The sequence below is a fragment of the Anas acuta genome, chromosome 1 (genome assembly GCF_963932015.1).
Source record: "Anas acuta chromosome 1, bAnaAcu1.1, whole genome shotgun sequence".
Classification (NCBI taxonomy): domain Eukaryota; kingdom Metazoa; phylum Chordata; class Aves; order Anseriformes; family Anatidae; genus Anas; species Anas acuta.
The window spans coordinates 140,975,316-140,996,700 of record NC_088979.1 but is presented as its reverse complement, the minus strand read 5'-3'; the positions used below and the strand labels follow the sequence as shown (position 1 = coordinate 140,996,700).

At 46.5% G+C, this 21,385-nt stretch overlaps 1 protein-coding gene across 3 annotated transcripts in view; it reads left to right on the top strand.

Annotated features, from left to right (window-relative positions):
* The first annotated feature begins 2,648 nt into the window (after positions 1 to 2,648).
* Positions 2,649 to 21,385, top strand: part of ADIPOR2 (adiponectin receptor 2) — a 44,248-nt gene continuing 25,511 nt past the window's right edge. Inside the window, exon 1 of one of the 3 annotated variants that reach the window (XM_068661080.1) lies at positions 2,649 to 2,830. Coding sequence is in view for 2 of the 3 variants with exons in the window: in XM_068661070.1 (XP_068517171.1) it covers positions 12,964 to 13,021 (58 nt within the window). In the remaining variant the exon portion in view is untranslated. Of the gene's footprint in view, positions 2,831 to 12,948; positions 13,022 to 20,411; positions 20,569 to 21,385 lie in introns of those variants that run through there. The other 2 variants (XM_068661070.1, XM_068661076.1) reach the window with 2 other exon arrangements.

The following is a 21,385-nucleotide window of genomic DNA, read 5'->3' as shown; positions in this document are numbered from 1 at the left end:
TTTAAAATTATTCTCCTTGCATGGGTTGGGAATGGTGGGCTGGATTTGGGCCATGCTCAGACAGCAGGCTACCCTACCTGCGATGGCCCAGTGGTGATTCAGGGGCCCTGTTAATCTGGAGGGAGAAGCGTGGCACTCAGGTTGGCCACAGAAATGTCACAGCTACCTCTCCACGCTGTGTGCCCAAAGGTATCCAGGTCTGATGGCCCTGTGGTGCTGCCAACAGCCGTCCCGCTGGCTGTTTTGAGCTTGGCTCCTGCAGCAAGCACCACCCTTCGGCACAGTGCCACAGCATGCAGTGAGCATGCCCTCGTGCTTTGAGAGGGGAAGATCTGATAGCTAGTTAATTGTTGTAAGGAAATGCAAAGAGAATGAGCAGGCACAGCTTCACTGGGGGACGGGGAGATTGGGACCCCCACCCCAGGCCTTGTTGTCCCCACAAGCACTGCCCCACGCTGGTGTCACATGGATGCAGCCCGCCCGGGGAATTCAGACAGCAGCCTCTCAAATATGTTTGCCAACAGATGAAGCAGTTTAAAGGCTTGCAGAAATAAGGCATATCCTGTAAAAAAAAAAAAAAAAAATGTACAGGCTCTTCCGCACCCTAGGGCAGTTTTATTCTGAATCACGATTTGTCTTCGGCTGTTCCTAGAGTGCCACACGGTTGTGTCAGTGTCCTGCATGACTGCCAGAGCATCGTGATCAGGGCAGGAAGAGCAGGGTGGGGCATCACCATGCAAGGGCCCACTGCAATTACGCCTTTCAGGGGAAAACAGAAGCCAAACCAAACCAAACCAACAGGGGTGGGGTGGACCCAGCGTCACTTACTGAATATCACAGGCACCGTGCTAGAGCTGACTGTATCCCCAGCCTGGCTTACAGTCTGTAGGAGCTGCACTAATAGCCGGTATCTTTCTCTGGCTGAGGAAACACCTCGGTGAGGGTTTTAGAGTGTCAGCCGCACTGCAATTCACTGTGGTTATTCCGGACAGTCTGAGTTTCATTTACCACAGGCAAATTTGTTCCCTCTTGCTCAAGAACAGTAACAGAGTTAACTAATGACCTGCCAACTTTCACAAAGTGCAGGACTGTGTAGTGAGGACTAAAACATTCAGAGGAGGAATTAAGGTGGTGAACATTTTATATTAATGCTGTGAGCACTAGGAATTATCTTTAAATGCCCAAGAAGTGCATAACTCATTTTTTAAAAATGTGTCTTTCTGAACGAGTAGTTTGCCCTGTATGGCAGAGCACAGCTTTGCTTTTTGATTTACAGGCTTTTGAACCAGAATAAACCACTTTAATTCAGTTTATTTAATATTTAATGAAACAGCGTTCCTATCTCAATTTCCCTCTTAACCGGCTGAGTACGCATTGAGCTATGCTGACAGGAAATGACAGATGAAAATGACATGCAGTTTTTACATGCATTTTTAGTCGCTGGAGCTCGCAATATTTTAAAATCATTAGCGCCATTTTACAGATGAAATACTGAAACACGGGGCAGGAAATGCTTCATCTGACAGGCAGGGGTGGAGCCAGGAGCAGGCTCTGCAGCTGCTGCTCGCTGCCGTGCAGCCCTAGGGCTGTCAAAATACATTCAGATTGATGATAGGAGCCGTAAATACATGCAATAGTGCCATTGTGGTGCTCAGTGACTGCCCAGGTGCCATACAGACCCTCAAGATCGTAATGAATGTGTGAGTTGGGACGTATTTTAAAGGAGGCAATAGGGAATCATGTTTTTGTAAACAAGGTCTTAAGGAATGGGCGATATTTATTTTATGTATTTGGGGCCAAAGTGTTTGAAACGTTAATTTATGGGGATAATTTTGCTTCCATTAACTGTCTTGTTTACGCTCGATTGTTTGCCATTAAATTTCTGGGTGTGGATCCAAGTTTGTAGGCGCGCGCCTCCGAGGAGCACTGAAGCGAGCGGAGCCACAGAAATTTCAGCTAGACGAGTCCTGCCAGATCATCCAATTGTTCTCTTCAACAACACAAGATCATCCTCTGGCAGGCCGTTTCCCTTGTGTTTTGACCCGTTTGGCTGTACAGCATCCAGGCTGAAGGTTTCCACTATTTCCCCCAAGGAAGCGGTTTCAGAAGGCGTTATCTTAACAGGGCTTTTCCTGCCATTCTGCTTATGCTTCCCACTGCCTAACAAAGACACCTCGTGTCAGGCATGCCAGATGCATCACAAGAGCCGGGCTTTCCAGAAACCAGCATCGGGTTTAGGGATATGTGTGCGGGGGGTGTTAAAATGGCTGTGGGTGCACGCAGCGTTGTGGTGGCACTTCTTAAACACTGCATTATAGCCCGGATCCCTTCAGCCCAATGGAAGAAGGTGCCCTCAGCGCCTGGTGTGACCCATGGCGGGCCCCTTTCCGCCCCACCAGCGCCAAACCCCCGAGGGAGCCATGACGGGCGGCAGCCATGACGAGCGGCAGCCCCTCCCTCCCCGCGCCCCGCCGCACCCTCCCTGCCATAGCAACGGCGCTGAGCGGCGAACACCCCCCTCCCCGCTCCGCCAATCAGAGCCGCCTCGCCGCGGCCGAGCGCCTACATTTCCCAGCACGCCCCGCGGCCGCGCTAAGCCCCGCCCCCTCTCCCCTCACACCCCAGCCCCGCCCCTCCCCGCTCCTTCCGGCGCGCGGGGCGCGTCCCCTCCCTCCCCTCTGTCCCCTCCCGCCCCGTCCCCTCCCGTCCCGTCCCGCCCCGTCCCGCATTGGCGGCGGCCTCGCGCGCTGCTCACGCCCGAGGGCCGGGAGGAGGCGGCGGGGCCGGGGCCGGGGCCGGGCCGGGGCCGGGGGGCAGCGGCCGTTGCCAGGTGAGCGCCCGGGGGGGGGGCGGGCGCGGGACGGGCCCGGCGGGCGGCGGCTGGGCCACGGTGCCCCCCTCGCGGTGTCCAGGCCGGGGCCGGCCGGTGAGGCGGTGGGGGGGGTGTGGGGGGGTGTGGGAGGCCTCTGGAGGTGGGAAAGCCGCTGCCACAGCGAGCGGTGCGGGCGGTGTGCTGGGTGCTTGTTGTATCTGTTTTAACCCTAATTAGAACCTCAGGCAGCTAATTGAGTGCGTTTAGAGAATGGCTGTGCTGGTGTATTCGTGAGAAACCCCTTAATGGTAAACTTCAGCTGCACCGCCTGTAAGCCAGAGCGACTCAAGGTAAGGCACCGCGCACCTGTCACGCAGCAGAAAAGCTTCCAGGTCTTATCCCTTACCTAAAGGGACTTCTCAGCCCTAGTGCTGCCTGGAAGCTCCTCAGGTGGCTGAGCTGTCTCACACACCATAAATTCGCAGTTTACTCCTTAAAACAGGCCTGGTTCCATGAAGGCCCTCTGGGCGTGTGTGCTGGGCACAGTCTGGTCTCCCAGAGTTGAGGTCCCAGCGTGTAATTTAAACTCCTGCCAGCCCTCCCCTGCTGTAGCTGGTGTTAAATTCCAGGCTGTGTGCTGCCCCTGCTCCTCGCCGCTCCTGGAGGTCGCAGAGCTGCGCCATGCAGCCACCCCCCTCTTCTGGAGCTCTGCTGTGAGATCCGTCGGCTTCTAGGGGCTGTTTTGTGGCATTTCAGAAGTGAGACGCTTTCTTCACAAGAATACTTCACGTTTGGGTGGTAGCTGCTGCAGCAGAGGAAAATATCTTTATGACTATCAGAGCGAGATGTTGTGTCACGGAACGGGTGCAGCGCGGTCGTGAAACGCAGCCTGTTTTCTTTTCTTATCTGCAGCTCAGAACTGTTATTCTTTAGGCAGAAAGGGAAGTGATCGTGTTTTGGGTTTGTTTTTGTCTCTTCCTGTAGGGGTGCCAGGCAATTCCAGTTATGATGATGTTAGGCTGTGGTTTGTGCTTCATAAAGAAACCTGTTATGTATGCAAACTTCAGCTGTACCGTGACACCTCGTCCTATGTGAGGACTGCGAGTGGGGGTTAGCAGGCAACTTGAGAAGAAGTTTGTTGTTGTCTTGGAAGCATAATGTTTGTTGATCATCCGGAAGCGACTCCCTTAACAAAATGTTGTTAAAGAGCCTGTGGATAAGGCTGTTGGCAGCTTCATGGTGAAAACCTGTGAGAACAGTCACTAATGCAGAAACTGAGTTGGAGTTGGTGATGGCAGAGTTAAAAGCTGCATCCAGACTCTACCCGAGTTTTCCAAATCAAGCTTTCTGTGTACACATCAGATACGAAAACATAATCCAGCGTGAAGGAAGAGAGTGTATTTTGGCATAGTTCTTAACAAAGGCTTTCAAGGCGAATATTCCTTCAACAGATTTTTGTTTATGATGCACATGTTCTCAATGACAAATGTAAAGTGTGATGAGCATAGGAGCTTATACAGGATCGGGTCCTGAACTGAGCCAAACAAAGGGCTCTCCCCGCCCGTCTTTGCACCGATGGAGTGCGGTTGGTGCCATGGAACTGGTGGCCTCACTGCAAGTCTGCCCAAGTGCCTTGTGAGCCGTGGTTTGGGCAGTTGTGGGTGAGATTCAGACTTGCAGCCTGACTCCTGGCTGCAGGATGGGAAGGCTGGGCTCTGAAAAGCCTGCGCTGGCTCTAGGCGAGCGGTTCTGTAGATTTGTCACGAAGGAAAATTAATGGGAATTGGCAGGGCATGTAATGCCAGTGATTTTAATGCTTGGACCTCTGTTGCCATCTTATGCTTCCAGTTGAACGTCCCAGGAGCTGTGTCGAGCTTCCCCGTACAAAGATGCTCAATGTGAGGCAGTCGAAATTTTGCAAGTTTTACAGGTTTCTGGTTGTGTAACTGCGTTGTCCGAGATGCTGCGCAAAGAAAGCAGGCTTGCTTTCGTCAGTGGAGATGTTGTCTGTACATGAGGAAAATCTTGATAAGGAAACTTCAGGCGGTTGTTGGATTATTATGCTGTTATGCCATCATCAATTCAAACGCTTAAATAGCAGTAGTTCTGAAATGGAAATAGCAATTCCGAGTATTTATGGTCTGAAAGTGTCTGTGTCTGAGTCATTCAGTGAATTTTCTGGCAGACAGTGTTGGTAGATTTTAAAAGACGCTCTTACACAAGATAATGGTAGTGATTGCAAAGAAGTATTTAGGACAGAGTTTACAGAGAAGGCGATTACTTCGAATTGTATCATCCTCTGATAAATCTTGTTTTAAATGAGTGCCCATCCTTTCTGCAAGGCGTTGTGTTTCCCTGGTTGCACCTAGCATAGTGACTGGCTGCCTTTGCTTTTTAAAGTGATACGTTTGTCAAGGAAAAGTCCAATAAAGAAATTGGTTTGTAAAAAAGCAAGAATACGGTGATAAACTTAGTGCTAGTTTTGCTTCTGCAGCAAACAGGCTTCTGAAAACATTTTTAACTTCTGCTTGTTTGAGTATGTTCCGACTACCAGAACACTTTTATTCTTAGAAGTAGGATGCTGCAGGTCAAGATGTAAAATAATAAAAAGCAGAAGTTATCTCCACGTAGTTCCTGTTGCAGTACTTTGAAAAAAAATAACCTTCTGTGTGTGGCAGTAGTTTGGTGTATAAGCCTCAGACTTTTATCATTAGGTAATCGTGAACCTGAGCTGCACTTCATCCTGCCCAGTGAGTACACACACTTTCTGGGAAGTTTGATTGTTTTGATGTCAAAATGCTTGTCTTGATCCAGTTTAAAGGCAAACATCAATGTTTCCTTTCAGGGCTCAGTGTCAGTCTCTGTGAATGCAAGCAGCTGCTGTCCCCTTCGCGGGGTGGCGGTAAGCAGGCAGCCTCTCCTGGGGAAGGAGGTGCCACAGCTTACACCGCTGCTTTGTTGGAGAAGTAGCAAATAACTCAAAGCAAGGAGGTGTGGGCAAAATTACTGTGTTTGCAATTTGGAAGAGGAAATATATGTTTAATACCAGCTTGTCATCTGGTTTAATGATTCCAGTTATGACTTCTTTTGAATTTTCACCCCCGTATGGAACTGCCTGTCCCTCGCTGTTTTTTTGTTAAGTGGCATCTGTTTGAGCCCTGATGTGGTCAGGGTAGGAAGTATTTTGAAGCCTTTTCAGTGTGTGTGCATATTAACGATCCCTTGAGCAGATGAAATATGTTGTAGGGGTGACAGGTAGAAATTAAGCTAATATTTGATTTGTTGCATGTAGTCACGATTGCTCTTGTGTTCCAGTGTCACAGACCTCTGCTGCCCCGTTAGTGGAGGAGGGGATCTCTCTTCCTGGCCTCAGCTCTCTTTGGCCTTATGTGAAATGTACTCCTGCCACACTGCTTCAGGACTTCATCGCTGCAGACTTGCTTGCAGAAAGGTGTCTTCAAAGGTGTAGGTAGGAATAGGGTTCACAGGATACATAATTGTCAGCGTAGGGAACTTGCAGCACGGTTCAGCTGGATTTCATTAGCTGGGAAAATGCAGTGGAGTCTGCTGGGGTGTGCCAGCTGCTGTTGCTCTGAACAGGACTAATTAAGCTCTTGTGAGAACAGAAAATAGGCTCTATTAACAGAAAGAAAGTGTTGGAATAGGCAGTGCTGTAATCACCAGCTCTCAGATACCTTTAGATAGCAGTAAGCAAGACAGCAGACAATTTGCTCCCAGAGTGGGCTGGAAGTCCAGTCTGAATACCTAAAATGGGTGTTGCAGTGTTTGGGGGCCGGATCTAAGCACCCTGTGAGCCTCTTTGGGGTGCTGCTGTGGGGAAGGCTGCTTCCTTTTTTTCCCTTCCTTACTCTATCCTTCCTGGCAGGGTTTTATCTCAGCAGTTAGTGCTCATGTTGCTCCATGTGATGCTGAAAGCTGAACGCACGCTCCATACAGGTGTTGTAATGTTGCAGCATTGTCTACTGTTGTTGTCTCTGCAACGTGAATTGTTGTTTTGCTGAATGCAGTCATGATCATTTGCATATAGTCAAAGGCACGGTTAGATCGACTTACAAGTATGTGAAAGCTGTTTTTCATAGGTTTTCACTCCGTTCCCCTCTCTCTCTCTTCTTAACCAAATTAAGTGTTATTTTCCCCAGCCTGTCCAGTTCCATTTGATTAGGGGATTGCAGAGACTGCTGCTCCTTGTTTGAAGGCAAGGTCAGTTGTGCTGCCCTGGTTAGGTCTAGAGGATGGCAGCTTTTATTCAGTTACATCACGGAATGCATTGAGCAGGTCTCCTGCGGTTTTTAGTTAAGGCTCCTTTTGCTGCTGGGAATCCTTTGCGGATTTCTCTCTGTTTCAGTGATAGCATTCTGGCGAGGTTGCTGCTCTAGCTCCTTACTTGTGGATATGCTCGGTGCTTGATGAGTAAAATTTCCTCAAAATGTCTCTGTGTGGGATTTAGTAAATGGGACGTTTATGGATATTTGAATAAACAGGCATCCTTCTGGAGGGAAAGTGCCACATACCTTCGTGCTGCGTGGAACTTTTTCTTGATGTGGTTGTGCAAACTTTGATTTCCTGTACAAACTACTCAGTGGGTGATGCTGTAACAGGGGCCTCAAGCCAACATGTCTATGTGCTGTTCCTGAGTTTTTGAAAAATGGAGAACTTGTGATGAGAATGCTTTTACTGCCTGCGTTTCATTATTCCAGTCTTCTGAGGGCGAATGCACCTCTGGTTTCTTAGATTTAATGAGTGATAAAACTCCTCCCTCACTAGATGCACTGATACCTGCCTCCCATGTAGACGAGTGCTAGAGCTGTGGGGTAAGGTGGTGGTGGTGGAGCCCGGAGATGTGACAGAACAGCGTGTTTTGCAAGCAGTGCTTTTATTTGCTTTCGTTGAAGTGGTTGTTTGTCTCCTTACGTATTCCGGAGAACAGCATTAATAGCCTTGCAAGGTCGATAACAGCAATATTGTGCTGTTCTCGGTATTAATCTTTCAGGCAATTTTTAATGGAATGTGACTGTAGAAATAAAAAGAAGGGCCTATTCATAATTATCCTTAAAGTAGCTGCGTGATAAAGTGCCAGCTGTTGGCTTTCTGCCTGCTGTACCTCCAGTGGGGAACAAAATGGATTGTTTTCCGAGGTGGATGTGCTGAGAGTTGAGGAAAAACATAACAAAGTCAACAAAAGCTTTACGTAGTGGCTTTCTGACCTTTATGTGGTCTGAGCGAAGAGGAGAATGCTGAAAAAGGCTCGTGTCCTCATGCACTTAAGCATGGACATGAAGATTAACAGCTCCCTGACTTCCTGCTCTGTGACCTTTTTAATAAATGGCAACCATATTAATTCTGCAGCGTTATAGGAATAGTTCAATAATGAATGGGTTGTAAAAATCTGTTCCTTTTTGTGGACTTCACTAATGCAGCGAAGGAAATTGCTAGGTTGCTTAGATTTGATTTGTAAGATATTTATTAGGATTTTTTTTTCATAGCTGCCTTGGCGTTCTTGTATCAACTGGGACCATAAAGAGGGCAGATCGATAATTAAATGTTAGATTTTTGTAACCAGGAGGGTGTAATGGTTGATTCAGTAAGCAAAGATGTAGTGCTAAAATAACTGAGAGGAAAAAAAAAAGATAAACACCTCTCTTCTAATTTGGACTTGGCCCTATAAGTTTAAAGGCAGGGTGCTCCCTGTGCCCTGCCATAAAGGCAAACTCAGAATTTCAGATTGAGCTGATCCTTGATGGAGAGCAAGAGAGGCCGGCCAAGTTTCACAGCACTTGCAGAAATGTTTCTGTCCAGAATACCCAGGCAGCGCGTGATGCTGTTGGAAATGCCAGTTATGTCAACTGATTTGGAAGGACTCCAGTGTGCAGGTCAGCGGGGGGGAAAGGAGGGGACACAGGACCGTCTGAGGTGATACGGGAAAACAAACCTAAAAAAACTCAGGTAAGGTCAGGGCTGATGTACCAGCACTGTCCCACGTGGCTGTCAGTAACCGGCTCTGCTTGGATTTTGAGAGCCGAGCCTTGAAGTGCTGTGGGACGGGTGGTACAAGATGCTCTCAGAAGGACGCTGCTCTCTCATTCTTCAGTGTAAGCCCTCTCCAGCTGACTTTTTCTGCACTGGTTAAGCGGTTCAAAGCAGCCCCTTGTTACACATCACAGTAAAGTCATTGTGAAAAACAAAGCATGATCACAGAACTCATGACTGTTTTCCTCTGAAAACTAATGTCTTGGCTCAGTTTCAATAGTTCATTATTATGGAAGTGCCTGAGGGCTTGTGTGCCTGCAAGACTCACATGAATGTTTCGCGCAGGCTAAGGTCATCCTTGAAAAGGTACAATTCCGCATTCCTCTACCTTTAGCAGTCCGGGCTGGCTGTGCAGTAGTGAGATTTCAGGTGGCACCGAAAGAGCTACCTTTTTGGTAGGTTTTATTCTGTGGAGAGATTGAAACTCCCTTCAGATTTGGTGCTGCCTTCTTGTAGGTGCTGGCCTGAGCTAACAGGATGTTTTGAACGCTTTCTCATTTCAAGCCAAAGGGACTCGTGAATGAGGTAGTAATTTAAGCTATGTCTTTGTTATAAATGAACACTTAAGCACATTGTTATAGTCACAGGTGACAGTGGTGGTATTTGGGGTTGACCGAAGCATAGCTGCATAATTCCCGTTGTAGAATGACATTTAGTCACACCAGTGATGGCGTAATTGCAAATTGCTGGCACTTAAGATGAATTTCTAGGCAGCCATAAAAAGGAAAGGTGCAGAAGATGTGCATTACTGCTGCTTCTTCAGGGGATGTGACAGGTCACAGGGGAGCCGTGTCAGCACGTGGCGTGGCTGAGGCTAAGCTGACATGCAGGATGTGTTCACTACAGCTGCCTCTCCTCAGCGACTGCCCAGCGCTCTCTGCCTCTGAACTTCTCCTTGGATTGTGCTGAAGACCTTGGGTCATCTCGTAAGTGGTCTAGAGAGTTGATTGCACTGGGAAGCAAGTGGTAGGGAAACCAATTCTGCTTTCCATGTGAAATAGTGAAGGAAGCCATGCGACGTGAAGGCTTCAAACAGGCTGCTGGGGATTAAACTTTGTGCAGGCGTAGGACCAGCACTGCCTGACCATACTGTAAGAAGTGCAACGTTTGAGCCAGCTTTTCTCTTCGGTGTACGATGTGAAGTATGGCTGAAGTGGGTTGGATTAACTCGTAAACATTCCCTCCTCCGCTGGAGTGCAATGAATGTCAGTTTGAAGCTGGCTTGGGAGCGCTTTGTGCTTTACAACTCCAGCGACGCGAGATGCTAAGATAAACTCAGGCTTCATTTAGTGATGTTTTTAGGCTTTAAAATGCCATCAGACAAAGCAGAGAAGAATGGAAGGGAATTGCAGGAAAAGCCTTGTGCATTCCTCGCTGTTCTCATGCTGCAATATTTGTCACAGATCTCTCCCAAGCTATGATTTCAAACTCCCATGCGGGCTAAAAGCAGTGTTGTCTATGGTTTGGTGAAACTCCTTTGTCTCATTTTGCGACCTGAAACAGACTGACGTGTGGTTTAATCTAATTGACAGTAATAAATCAGTTTTAACAAGTACTAGTTTAGCCAAGACTTTGGATAAAATGATAGTTCCACCGAACATTTTATGAGGAATGAGATGGTGAAAAAATCCCTGCTTTGCTCAGTTTTGTGCTGATACGTGTGCACACTTATTTAGCTGTGACTGTAGACAATGTTATTTAAGTCGAAGTTGTTATCGTGGTTGGCAAGCCTACAAAAAAGAAAGGGTTTTAATGTAAACAGAATGCATGCATTTCATTACCCAGTGTACACATTTGATAGCTGCTCTGCAGCACACAACCTAGGGATTTTTTCCTTTCTGTGTAAACTTATTTAGGTTTAAGCTAACTTGGAGAGACAGCCTCCAAGTTGCTTTCGCATCCTTCTTGTAGGAATTTTGGACTATAACCCCCCAAACTTGAATACAGAGGCCGAGAACCAGTGACAAATCTGAAGTGAGAGAACTGATCTTGCTCCCTCACAGGTAGCACAGCTGTTTGTCAGACAGCAGCAGCAAATTTGAGCTTAGGAGTACTGGGTGCTATGCTTGTGCTTTTAGGAAATTCTGTTTTAGCTGTTGAAATAAGTTCTGTGTGTTACTCCATAACAAAGGTTTCAGATCTTTTTGTTTCAGTGCTTTAAGTTGTGTTTCTCAGGACTGGGGCTTGCAAGAAATGTGTGCATGCTCTGAAATGAGGTGACTTTTAGTAGGACAAGCTTGGCTTCTGGCGTGGAGTTGATAGCTGAGGTGGATGCTAGGTATGTGTGTGAGAGTGTAAACCAGTCAGAGAGGGCTTGAATTAGCCACTCTTTTCCATTTCAGGAGGAAAACTGCAGCGATGTGTCAGGTACTTGGTGGGATGCTGAGTTTTTGTATTCTTGTTTTCTTTTACCTTAAGACTTTGCTCTGCCTTGGAGCAGCAATAGAAATAGGTGAAATCAAATTACTGAGTGACAGTGTGCACACTATTCATTGAAGAATGTAAAAATCACAATTGGCTGTCTGATCTGCATAAAAGAATCAAAATAGGGGCACGTTGGGTGTTTTGATTCAAGTCTCTGGAAAAAGGTGAGTCATTCCAACAAAACTTGGAATTCGGGAGTAACTATAATGTAAGCCAGGCTGGGTCAAACCAGAAATCCCTCTGCCTTAGCCTCAGGATCCTACCTCGCTTGTGGAGCTGCTGCTGAAGCTTCTCAGCTGTGAGCCTCTAACCCGTGCTGCAGAAATATCTGCAAACTCATGCTCTGCTTGCTCAGTTTTCTTGTACTCGTGTCCCACCCATGCACAAAGTGACAAGACTTCCTGCTTGCAGCGGGGAGACAAGAAACTTTGGGCTGGTTTGTGCACAGCAGGTTTTCACCTTTCCTGGAGATGAGTGGGTGGTAGAGTGCGGGTGTGTTTGTGGTAGGGTTCCCTTGGTGCACCTCCCTGCTGCAGGAAGGAGTCCTGGCAAGCCTGCCTCGTACTGAGGTTTGACTGTGCTTTGTCCCTAACCTTTTCATTTATGCCTTTGGTGTCTGAAGCCCAGCCAAGTTGTAGGATCGCCTCCTGGCCCCAGCCAAGCTGGTTGCTTAGGGGTGAACTTGGCAAATGAGATTCTGGCAGCTGTAGGGTTTTTCTTTTCCCTTGGCCAGAGCACCATAGGATGGTGCCTGCTGGTTCTTGGGTGTCTTTGGGGAGCTATTGGTATTGGTAGGATGCTCTGCCTGCTGCCCCTGAGAAGTTTCCTGTTTGACCCTCATCCTTTTGTCCGTGGGGTTTTTAATTTCCTGTTTTGTAATCATTTGATTTCTTCCTGTTTTGTTGTTGTGTGCGGTGGTGGTTTTGTTATTGTTGTTTGGTTTATGTTTTAAATTAGGCTCCTTCCTGTTGTTTCGCTGGGGGAACTCTAAGGTTTGAGTAAGCATGCCCATTCCCAGAGAAAGCAAATAGCTTCCAAACATGGATATAAAAACAGCGTACAGAAAACATGCACTGACATCGAGGGGCTTCTGGAGCTAGTGCTGACTTCACGTGCCTAACACCCCTTGATGGATTTGACCAGTCTCCTGATGAATCCTCATTCTGGAGCAAGGATTCACAGGGTTTCCCCATTTGCTGCACTGAGAACAGCTTTCTGTGTTTGAGGTTGCCGTCTGCTGACTCTGGGACCTTTGCTTGTCTACATCCAAAACACCAAGTATTTTCTGGTGTTGTAGACGTGAAGATTGAGAAAGCTTGCGCTGTGTTGCAATCTTACCGTGCTTTTCAGTGGTCAGCACTGGTTTTAAAATAAAACTTCCCGTGCTATTGCGAAGCAAGTCCTCTCCCAGAGTGTTTACCAAATGTGTAAAATGTGATGCAGAAACACTTGAACTATTGCCGGTTAGCTAGGACGTGATAAAAATAGATCTCAGATTTTGTATTTCTTACGTGCAAGGCTTGTGTCACTTCTTACTCCTGTTTCCCTAGCTACAACTGCTTGTCTACGTGGGTCAGAGCTTGGCTGTTTATCAGGGCGGGTCGGTTGTCATCCAGGACTGTGCTTCTGTTCTGATATGACTAAATTTGCAGCGTGGTTTGCTGACTCTCAGGATTTGCATGTCTCTCAGTGCCTACTTTTTCCCCAGAAAGCATCCTTACAGCTACTGTCAATACGGTAAGAACCCTTCATACCTTTCCTAACAGTATCCCTCGAGCCCTTAGAAGTGGATGAGGCAGCATTTATCCTCTTTTTCACACCTGACCCCCCTGTATAGAATTCTTGGCTGGGTTTCCACGTATGTCCCTGGCACACTGAGTAGCGTCTGGATGCTCTGTGTAGGGCTCAGCCTCTGGTGAGAAGCTTGGCCTGCGTCCTCTGGGTATTGATGCTGGCTGGCTGTATTGCCTTTCAGTCACAGCTGTGGATGCTGTAGCTTGCCTTTGCACCAGAACTATATTAAATGGCTTGTCTCTCTTTTGGAAAGATACCAAGCTTATACAGGAATGGGATCCCTCTGTTAGGTGTTGTCAGTATCCAGTATTTTCACCCCTTTCCAAAACAGTTTATCCGAGCAGTTCCACGTGTATTAACACCCCAAACAGATGCAGTTGGGCTAGAGTAAGAATACCTCCAGTGGCGATTGGAAAACTAGGACAAATAACTATTCAGTAGTTTGCTGACCCAGTTCTTGCTCTCTGCATGTGTTCCTCCTTTCTGGGCCCTTGTCCAGAAAATCAACCCAAATTCCTACCCTTCCTATTCTGAAGAGTTTGATTGCTTATCAACTTGGCCACGCTTCCTTCCTTTTCATAGGGCTTCTTAAAGGAATTGGGTGTCTGCTGTGTTGTCTAGGACTTCTTTCTGAAATTAGAAAGTGCAGATAGTCAGTGACTGCTTAGCTCATGGCTTTTTGTGTTTAGATGTTGTCATTGGAATACAGCAGCAATCCCGAGAGCAAACACTTCTCCACCCTGCCAGGTACAACTCTCCTCCCAGCATGTGTGGGTTTCCATCTCCACGAACTGAACGAGACCCTTTACAACTCCAGCAAACACTCTAACGCCTGGAGCAGCTGTACAAAACCCAACACTACCGCCTTGCTCATGTTTTTTTTTGTGGTTTCATTTCTGTCATTGGAATATTTACAAACTCGTGGAAGGACCTTTGGGACAAAACAGCATTGCCTGGGTCACTCTGCTCCAAGGATTTCCCTCTGGGGGCAGGGTACTACCGTTTCAGAGGGCCCACTTGGGTGCTTGTCCTGGGGCTCTTTCGAACTTTGTTATTGTGTTGGGAGTTCTCCTGTAGTGCTTTAAAGGCAGCTAATGCTCTGCAGGATTGCAAAATAAGAGAAGGGATGGAGGGCTCCACCCTCATTGGTACATCCGTGTTTATGGGCAAAGAGGAAGCTGTGTGTGTGTAAGGAAAGCCAAGGACTTGTTAGTAGGTTGATGGCAATAATCTTAACAGCCTGACTCAAGGTTCATTGGGCTAGATAGATTTCGTAAAGAAGGAAGAAGAGTGAAGTTAGAAGACTTAGCTACAGGAAAAAGTTGTCAGATGTGGCAACGTGCTTATGTTTTTTTTCCTTTCTCTGTTATGCTCACCCTTGCACTACTGCCCCAAGCCTTAACGCCCGCAGCTCTGGGCTGCTGCAGAGGGCACCACCAAGTCAGCAGCTTCTGGAGTGCCACACTGGGAGGGCTGTGACGGTGCCTGTTTCTGTTTCCTGCCTCTGAGAGGAAGCAGAGGTAATTTTGTGAGCTGCAATTACAGTCATGCCATGTTCTGTCCGCAGCAAGGACAGCCTGGGTGTCTTAACTTGAAGCTCTCTGTTCCATGAGAAAATTGTTTCATTTTTATTTTAAAGTAATACATTTTTATTACTGTGAATACTAGCTGCTTCATTTGTTTTTTTGTTTTTTTTTTCTTAACCTCACAACAGAAGATACAGGTTCAGTGAGGACAGGGAGGTGTCTGCTGCAGGTAGATTTGCCGGAACAAAATTTTCTTTATTTTGCTTTAATGGTGCTGACTGCCATCCATGCAGTGTTTCTGCCAGTCCTTATTTTACTAAACAAGTAGTGGAGCTCTGTGAAAGGATAGCTTTGCAATTACCTACTCTGATGTGTGGAGTGTGTATTTTTCAGTATATAGGTATGAAGGCTCCCTATCACCGCAGCTCACCGGCAGCACTTTTTCTTTTGTGAGTTGAGACTTGGGTCTCTGTCCTGCCCTACAGTTATACCAGCTAAAATTCTTATGCCAAGATGGTAAAACAAACTACAGCAAGATGAATTTGTGTAAGTGTGCTTCAGTTTAGATCCTGACAATGTGTTTTGAGTTCAAGCTCCATCTCTACTTCAAGGCCTTGCACATACTCAAATAATAATTTAGATTCTTAGAGTTTTAGCAGTAATCTCATGGAGTGTCATAAGTTATCCGTGGTCTTTTGCTCTCTCTCCTTAGTTATAGGACAGTAGAAAGTAATAAATGATTAACTTAACCTTTCTGCTTTTGAATTACATCAGTGGTGTGTTGGGATATCAGTGTCCCTGGTCTTGTTGCGAAATTTGAGATGATGGCCTGCATTTCTTTCCTGGTAATTGTGTTCATCTGAAAAAGTGCTACTGGATAATAGGGTGTCCTGAAGGTTCACTTAAGCTTATTTCTTAACTCTCAGAAAACAGGCTGCCTTCTCTGTCTGTTGCATTAAGTACATTAAGGTACATAATTAATGAGTAACTTCACCTGGTCTTAGCTAGAACTTTGCCTGTTTGACTAAGTCTGCTTCTAATTGATGCAAATTAGGTGCAGTCTAGCTTCAGTGGATCTATTTTTTTTTCCTTGTGTTCCTGGATGTTAAGAAAGTGTCTTCAAAAAATGCTGTGCTGCTTTTTTGATCTTAGACTGATACAATTCTGTGGGTAAGGAGGTTGGTTATTCCTACAGTGTTCTAACTTTTTTGCTGTGGAGAAGCAGCAGATTTTTAGCATTGTCTTACTTGTTGCAAAACTACATCGTATTTCTAAAGGGTGATGAGTATGTGCTGTTTTCAGCTGAGAAAATGCCATTGTTGAGCATCAGCAAACAAATAAGGTTTTTCATAATGTTTTTTAAATCCAGGGATGTGAATATGTTTTGCAGACCAAACCAGCCAGCTTCAAAACAAAACGCGGATGAGCAAGCTCATAACACTGTGACAAAGCCTATCGAGATGGTCAGCAAAACTGGAGAGCAGCTGCTCCCAAAGACTGGGAAGAGTGGTGGTCAGCATTTTGCGAGCCAGCCTCTGAGGTCCTGACCAATATATGGAAGTGGGTAGTCTTGGTCGAGTGTCGGGTTTGCTGTGCCATGTGTGGTCTGCAGCTGGTTGACAGGTCGTAGTAAAGACTGTGGTGGACACATATATGACAACTAAATGGTTTGGTCAACAGGCAGCATTTTCCTCATCTGCTACAGGCTGACAGCTGCCTGTAAAACACCGAGGTTTTACATCCTTGGTGCCTGGTCTTACATGCATCCTGCTGGGAGTGTACAGCCTGAAACGTGTATTCCCCTTGCCTTGGGTCTGCCCTCAGACCCATGTGGGTCTTCACAAGGCAAGAGATGACAAAAAAGAGAGGCTGCCTCCATGAGCCCTCACCAGGGGGCCATGTGGCCATGCAGCTTGGCCCAAACCCGACCTGGCCTGCCTCACAGCTTCGTCTTACTTGGTGTAGCTGGGACAGCAAGTTCACTAACTAAGGCTAGTACATGCTCCTTTTGCTCATCTGTGTGTGAAAAGAAAACAGTTTTTAACAGATTGCAGTAACAAGCAGCTACTCTCTGCAGAGTTATTTACACGGCCATAAATACAGGATGAGCAGGACAGCAGAGGCCGCGAGCAGGACAGACAGGACACGGTGTAGAGGAATAGAGGCACAGGATAAGAGAGAAGGCACGGGCTTGCCACCGAAGACCCCTGGCTATAAACATCTCTCTAAAGGTCAGTTGAAAAAGGCAGGCCTGAAGCGGCACAAAACTGGCTTTAGGGGCTACAAACCCAGGAACTAACATACGGAAAGGGCACCATATGCAGTAAGTTTAGGTGCAACCGAGAGCCACAGACCAGTGAAGAGAAATGTGTAAAACCGCGCTAGCAAACATGCAGAAAATAACCTGCAGTGGATCTCAGAGGCAGGAAACAGAAACAGGTACCGTCACAGCCCTCCCAGTGTGGCACTCCAGAAGCTGCTGACTTGGTGGTGCCCTCTGCAGCAGCCCAGAGCTGAGGGCATGAAGGCTTGGGGCAGTAGTGCAAGGGTGAGCGTAACAGAGAAAGGAAAAAAAAACATAGCCACATTGCCACATCTGACAGCTTTTTCCTTTAACTAAGTCTTCTAGCTTCACCATTCTTCCTTCTTTACGAAATCTATCTAGCCCAATGAACCTTGAGTCAGGCTGTTAAGATTATTGCCATCAACCTACTAACATGTCCTTGGCTTTCCTTACACACACACAGCTTCCTCTTTGCCCATAAACACGGATGTACCAGTGAGGGTGGAGCCCTCCATCCCTTCTCTTATTTTGCAATCCTGCAGAGCATTAGCTGCCCTTAAAGCACTACAGGAGAACTCCAACACAATAACAAAGTCCAAAAGAGCCCCAGGACAAGCACCCAAGCGGGCCCTCTGAAACGGTAATACCCTGCCCCCAGAGGGAAATCCTTGGAGCAGAGTGACCCAGGCAATGCTGTTTTGTCCCAAAGGTCCTTCCACGAGTTTGTAAATATTCCAATGACAGAAATGAAACCACAAAAAACCATGAGCTAAGCAGCAAGGCGGTAGTGTTGGGTTTTGTACAGCTGCTCCAGGCGTTAGAGTGTTTGCTGGAGTTGTAAAGGGTCTCGTTCAGTTTGTGGAAATGGAAACCCACACATGCTGGGAGGAGAGTTGTACCTGGCAGTGTTTGCTCTCAGGATTGCTGCTGCTCATCTGCTGCCGCTTACATTCTTGTACAACATCTTCTCTATAGAGGGGAGAAATGAATGGCACTTAGCTTACAACGAGCAGAGCTGTGGATTTTCGTGCTCCAAAGACACTTTTTTTTTCCTAGTCACCCAACAGCTTTTCTGTGAATTGGGTGTCCTTGATGCAGGAGTTCAAAGTCTAGTTCTTTGAAGATGAAAAGTTGTCTGATTTCAGTCTTCCACCTGTAGACAGCCTGCGATCCCAAGTGTTACTAACGAAAACCAAGTGCATCTCTTTACCGTGGGCAACTGTGAAGCAAGTTGGTGTGTGCTTGTAAGATGCCTTCAGAATAAAATCATAAAAGGGCACAAAGACTGAACGTTTTTTCCCTTGGAGAAGCTAAAACATTTAACAGAAAATGAACCAAAAGCAGTTTTTCCAGGCCTGGGCTGTGGCTCTTTGTGGAATGTGATGTGAAAAGAACTTGAACTTCTGTTCCTCATTTTATGGAGCTTTGGTGACAATTTTCTTGGCTTTGGTTTATTGAGGAGTCCAACTAATTTACAGCAGCCATCCCGTCTGTGAGAGCTGGGCCCTGTGCGCTGGGGGTGGGCCAACCTCTGACATAACACTTTAACCCAGTTACAAAACCGGGGCCCAATTGGCAGTACAAATTGGGCAAACCTTGTAACGTTGTAATAGGATCCCCTGAAATGGATGCGTTTAGTTAATGCAGGCAGGCTCTTGGCTTGTTCCCTTTCTTTGGATCCAAACGCATCAGAATGTGCTCGATTGTTTGCCTCTGCAGCCTGCTGTGAAATAGCTTAGGCTGCAGTGTCCAGTGACAGTTTACAAGTCACAAAGATGGCTTTTTGGCCACTGACCCCCGGCGGGAGTCTAATCTTTGTCTTGTAGATGCCCCTTTATCTAGGGGAGTTGCATCCAAGAGAAGAGGAGCTGAATTGCCTCCTCATTGTTCCTCGCTTTTGAAGATGACCCCCAAAGAACTTTTACAGCCTGATTCTTACATTTCTGTCAGGGTACATTAAGAAAACAAGGTTTCCTGTGATTTTTCTTCATTCCCCTCATTCATATGCGCCTTTATTTGGTTTATTTTAAACCTTGTATTTCAGGAGAATATTTGGAAGGCTGCAGATCTGTACTCCTTAATTGAAACAGATATGGCTCATCATCAAAAGGCTTTTTGTTTTCTTAAAGGGAGGGATGGGAATTAAAAAAAAAAAAAGCTTTATTTCAAGTTATACTCTTGGATCTTTCAATATTACTGCTTGTAAACTTTCTAGCTGTGGTCTTCCAAGGGACAATTCACAAATCTGCTTAAAATGTATGGAATTTGTATCTCTTCTGCTTTGCTCTATCCATGATGAAGAAAGCAGCCAAGCAGTGGATACCCCGTACCCATTAAGTGACCTTGTGTGGGTTTGCTAGGCCACACATATGGGGGAAGCTCAACAACACTGTAATTCATGTGGCGCAGATCTTTTTTGGAGTTCCTCTCCCTCTTTGCTAGATTGTGTGCTTTCACCTCCACCAAAAGAAAAACCCATGCGCAACCAACCAAAAATCCTACAGCCCCAAACAACCAACATGCCAGCAGTTCGCTGATAAACCCAGTTAAATGCTGGTGCTGGGAAGTGAGGGAACCTGCTGTATGAGTTGGGTGACAGGATGATGCCAGTGTCACCCGAGAGTCATTTAAGCCATTGTGTGATGCTACCGAGTGCTGTTGGAGTTGCTGTATCATTTGGGAGGGGCTACTCATGTCAGAACCTCTCTAGCAGATTACAGCTTTCATGACACATTGCATGTAGACTGATCTAATTAGTGTACAACATCGCAGTTAAAATAGCCAGAATCAGCTAGATTATATGCAGAAATCCCCTCCGTTACCCCGTTCTTAGCACAGTCTGCCCATAGGTTGTTGAAATAGCAACTTGTAGGAGACCTCTCATGCACTTAAGCCCTTCTTTAAAAATTAATTGGTGTTGTGAGACATGGTGTAGCCTGAGATTTCATGGTGACCTTTCGTTCTTGCAATAACGAAGCTCTGTTGGGGATGATGAACTAATATTATGAAGATTAGTCCTGTGATGCCCATTAAACATTGCTCATGCTGGTCTAAGGGTTGGCTGGAAGAGGATGAGCAAGGAAAGGACATACAGAGTGGATGTCACTACCTTCCCAAACAGGAAGGCTTCTATCAGGCTATTGATCAATGAGACAGGAATGGAGAGAGATGACATTTTCCTTCTTTCAAATACTCCAGCTATAGACAGAATGAAATGGCTCGTAAGGGATTTCCGTGGTGTTCATGGGAGGAACACGCTGGAAGGAGCTGGATGTTGGAGAGGTTGCTTTGCCTAGCCAGCGGGAGGCAATGTGACCACCTGGGGACTGTTTAGGAGATCTGTAACTCCTTGTGATAATGTTTAACTACAAAACAGCCCTTGGAGTGCTTTGTTTGCTTGCTACTGTGTGGTGGTGTTTAGCTTGGGTAAAAAGCCAGTCCTTGTGGCAGGCAGTTTGGGAGCTTACAAGGGCTGTATGACTTACCTTGGGGAAGGTTAGTAAGCTGGCACAGGCTTTTCTCTTGAGAATATCCAGGAAGGATTTACGAAGAAACATCATCATCCTGTGGCACTCAGGCTTGTGTAACTACTTTTCCCCTGTCATCTTGAGGAGTAAAGCAGTGTCCCGAATATGCTCTGTGACTCTGGATGTTGACGACTCTGCCATTGCACAACTGCGGTGAGCTGCTGCAATAGATTTGCCTTCTGAATTTCTTTCCAGCAAGATGACAAGTTTCTGTCTCCAGCCTGAAACTGCTGCTGGCTGTTGTTGCTGTGGGGCTGACCTTTTTAGAGCTGGGGAGGAGTGAGCAGCTGGGGGTGCTAACCACTTGGGCTATTAGAGCTTGGTGGCAGCAGCAGCATATTGGGGCAACGGACTGGTGGAGTGCTGCGTTTTGCTTTAGAGCTTGGGGTAGTATTAAAGTCGTGAGTCCTTTCTGAAAGCTGACTTAGCCTTTAGAAGTTCTGTATATTTTAAAAGAAGTAATATATATACACACCAACCTCTGTAGATGCTTTCCTCAGCTGATCTGAAGCGCAGCAGGAACTCAGTAGTTGATCTAGATGCTGATATTATGCTTACTATATATGCAGTCATTAAGTAGTTTTAATTGTACCTGGCAACTTCCTTTTTAAATAGGAGCTAATTTGAATGGATATTTTTAAGTTGTTGCACGCTGCAAAAAAGTTAAAGGCCTTATATTTGAGATTTAAAATCTCAAAACAACCTCTTCCAACACTTTGAGTGTTTTGTCGTTTTTTTTTTGTTTTTTTTTTTTTTATTTTCTTTCTGTGAACTGCCCAGTCTGAGGGGCAGAATGGAGCAATGCGCCGCCTTCATTCATTCACAGCGCTCTGCCTGTCATCCTCTGGCTGGGTGCTGCTGACCCCACTCAGACTTCATGCTTAGACTTCCTGTTTTCGTAGGGAAAAAGTCTTTCCAGGCATTCAAGCCCTTCACTGAACCATGGAGTCACAGAAACCAACAGTAATTA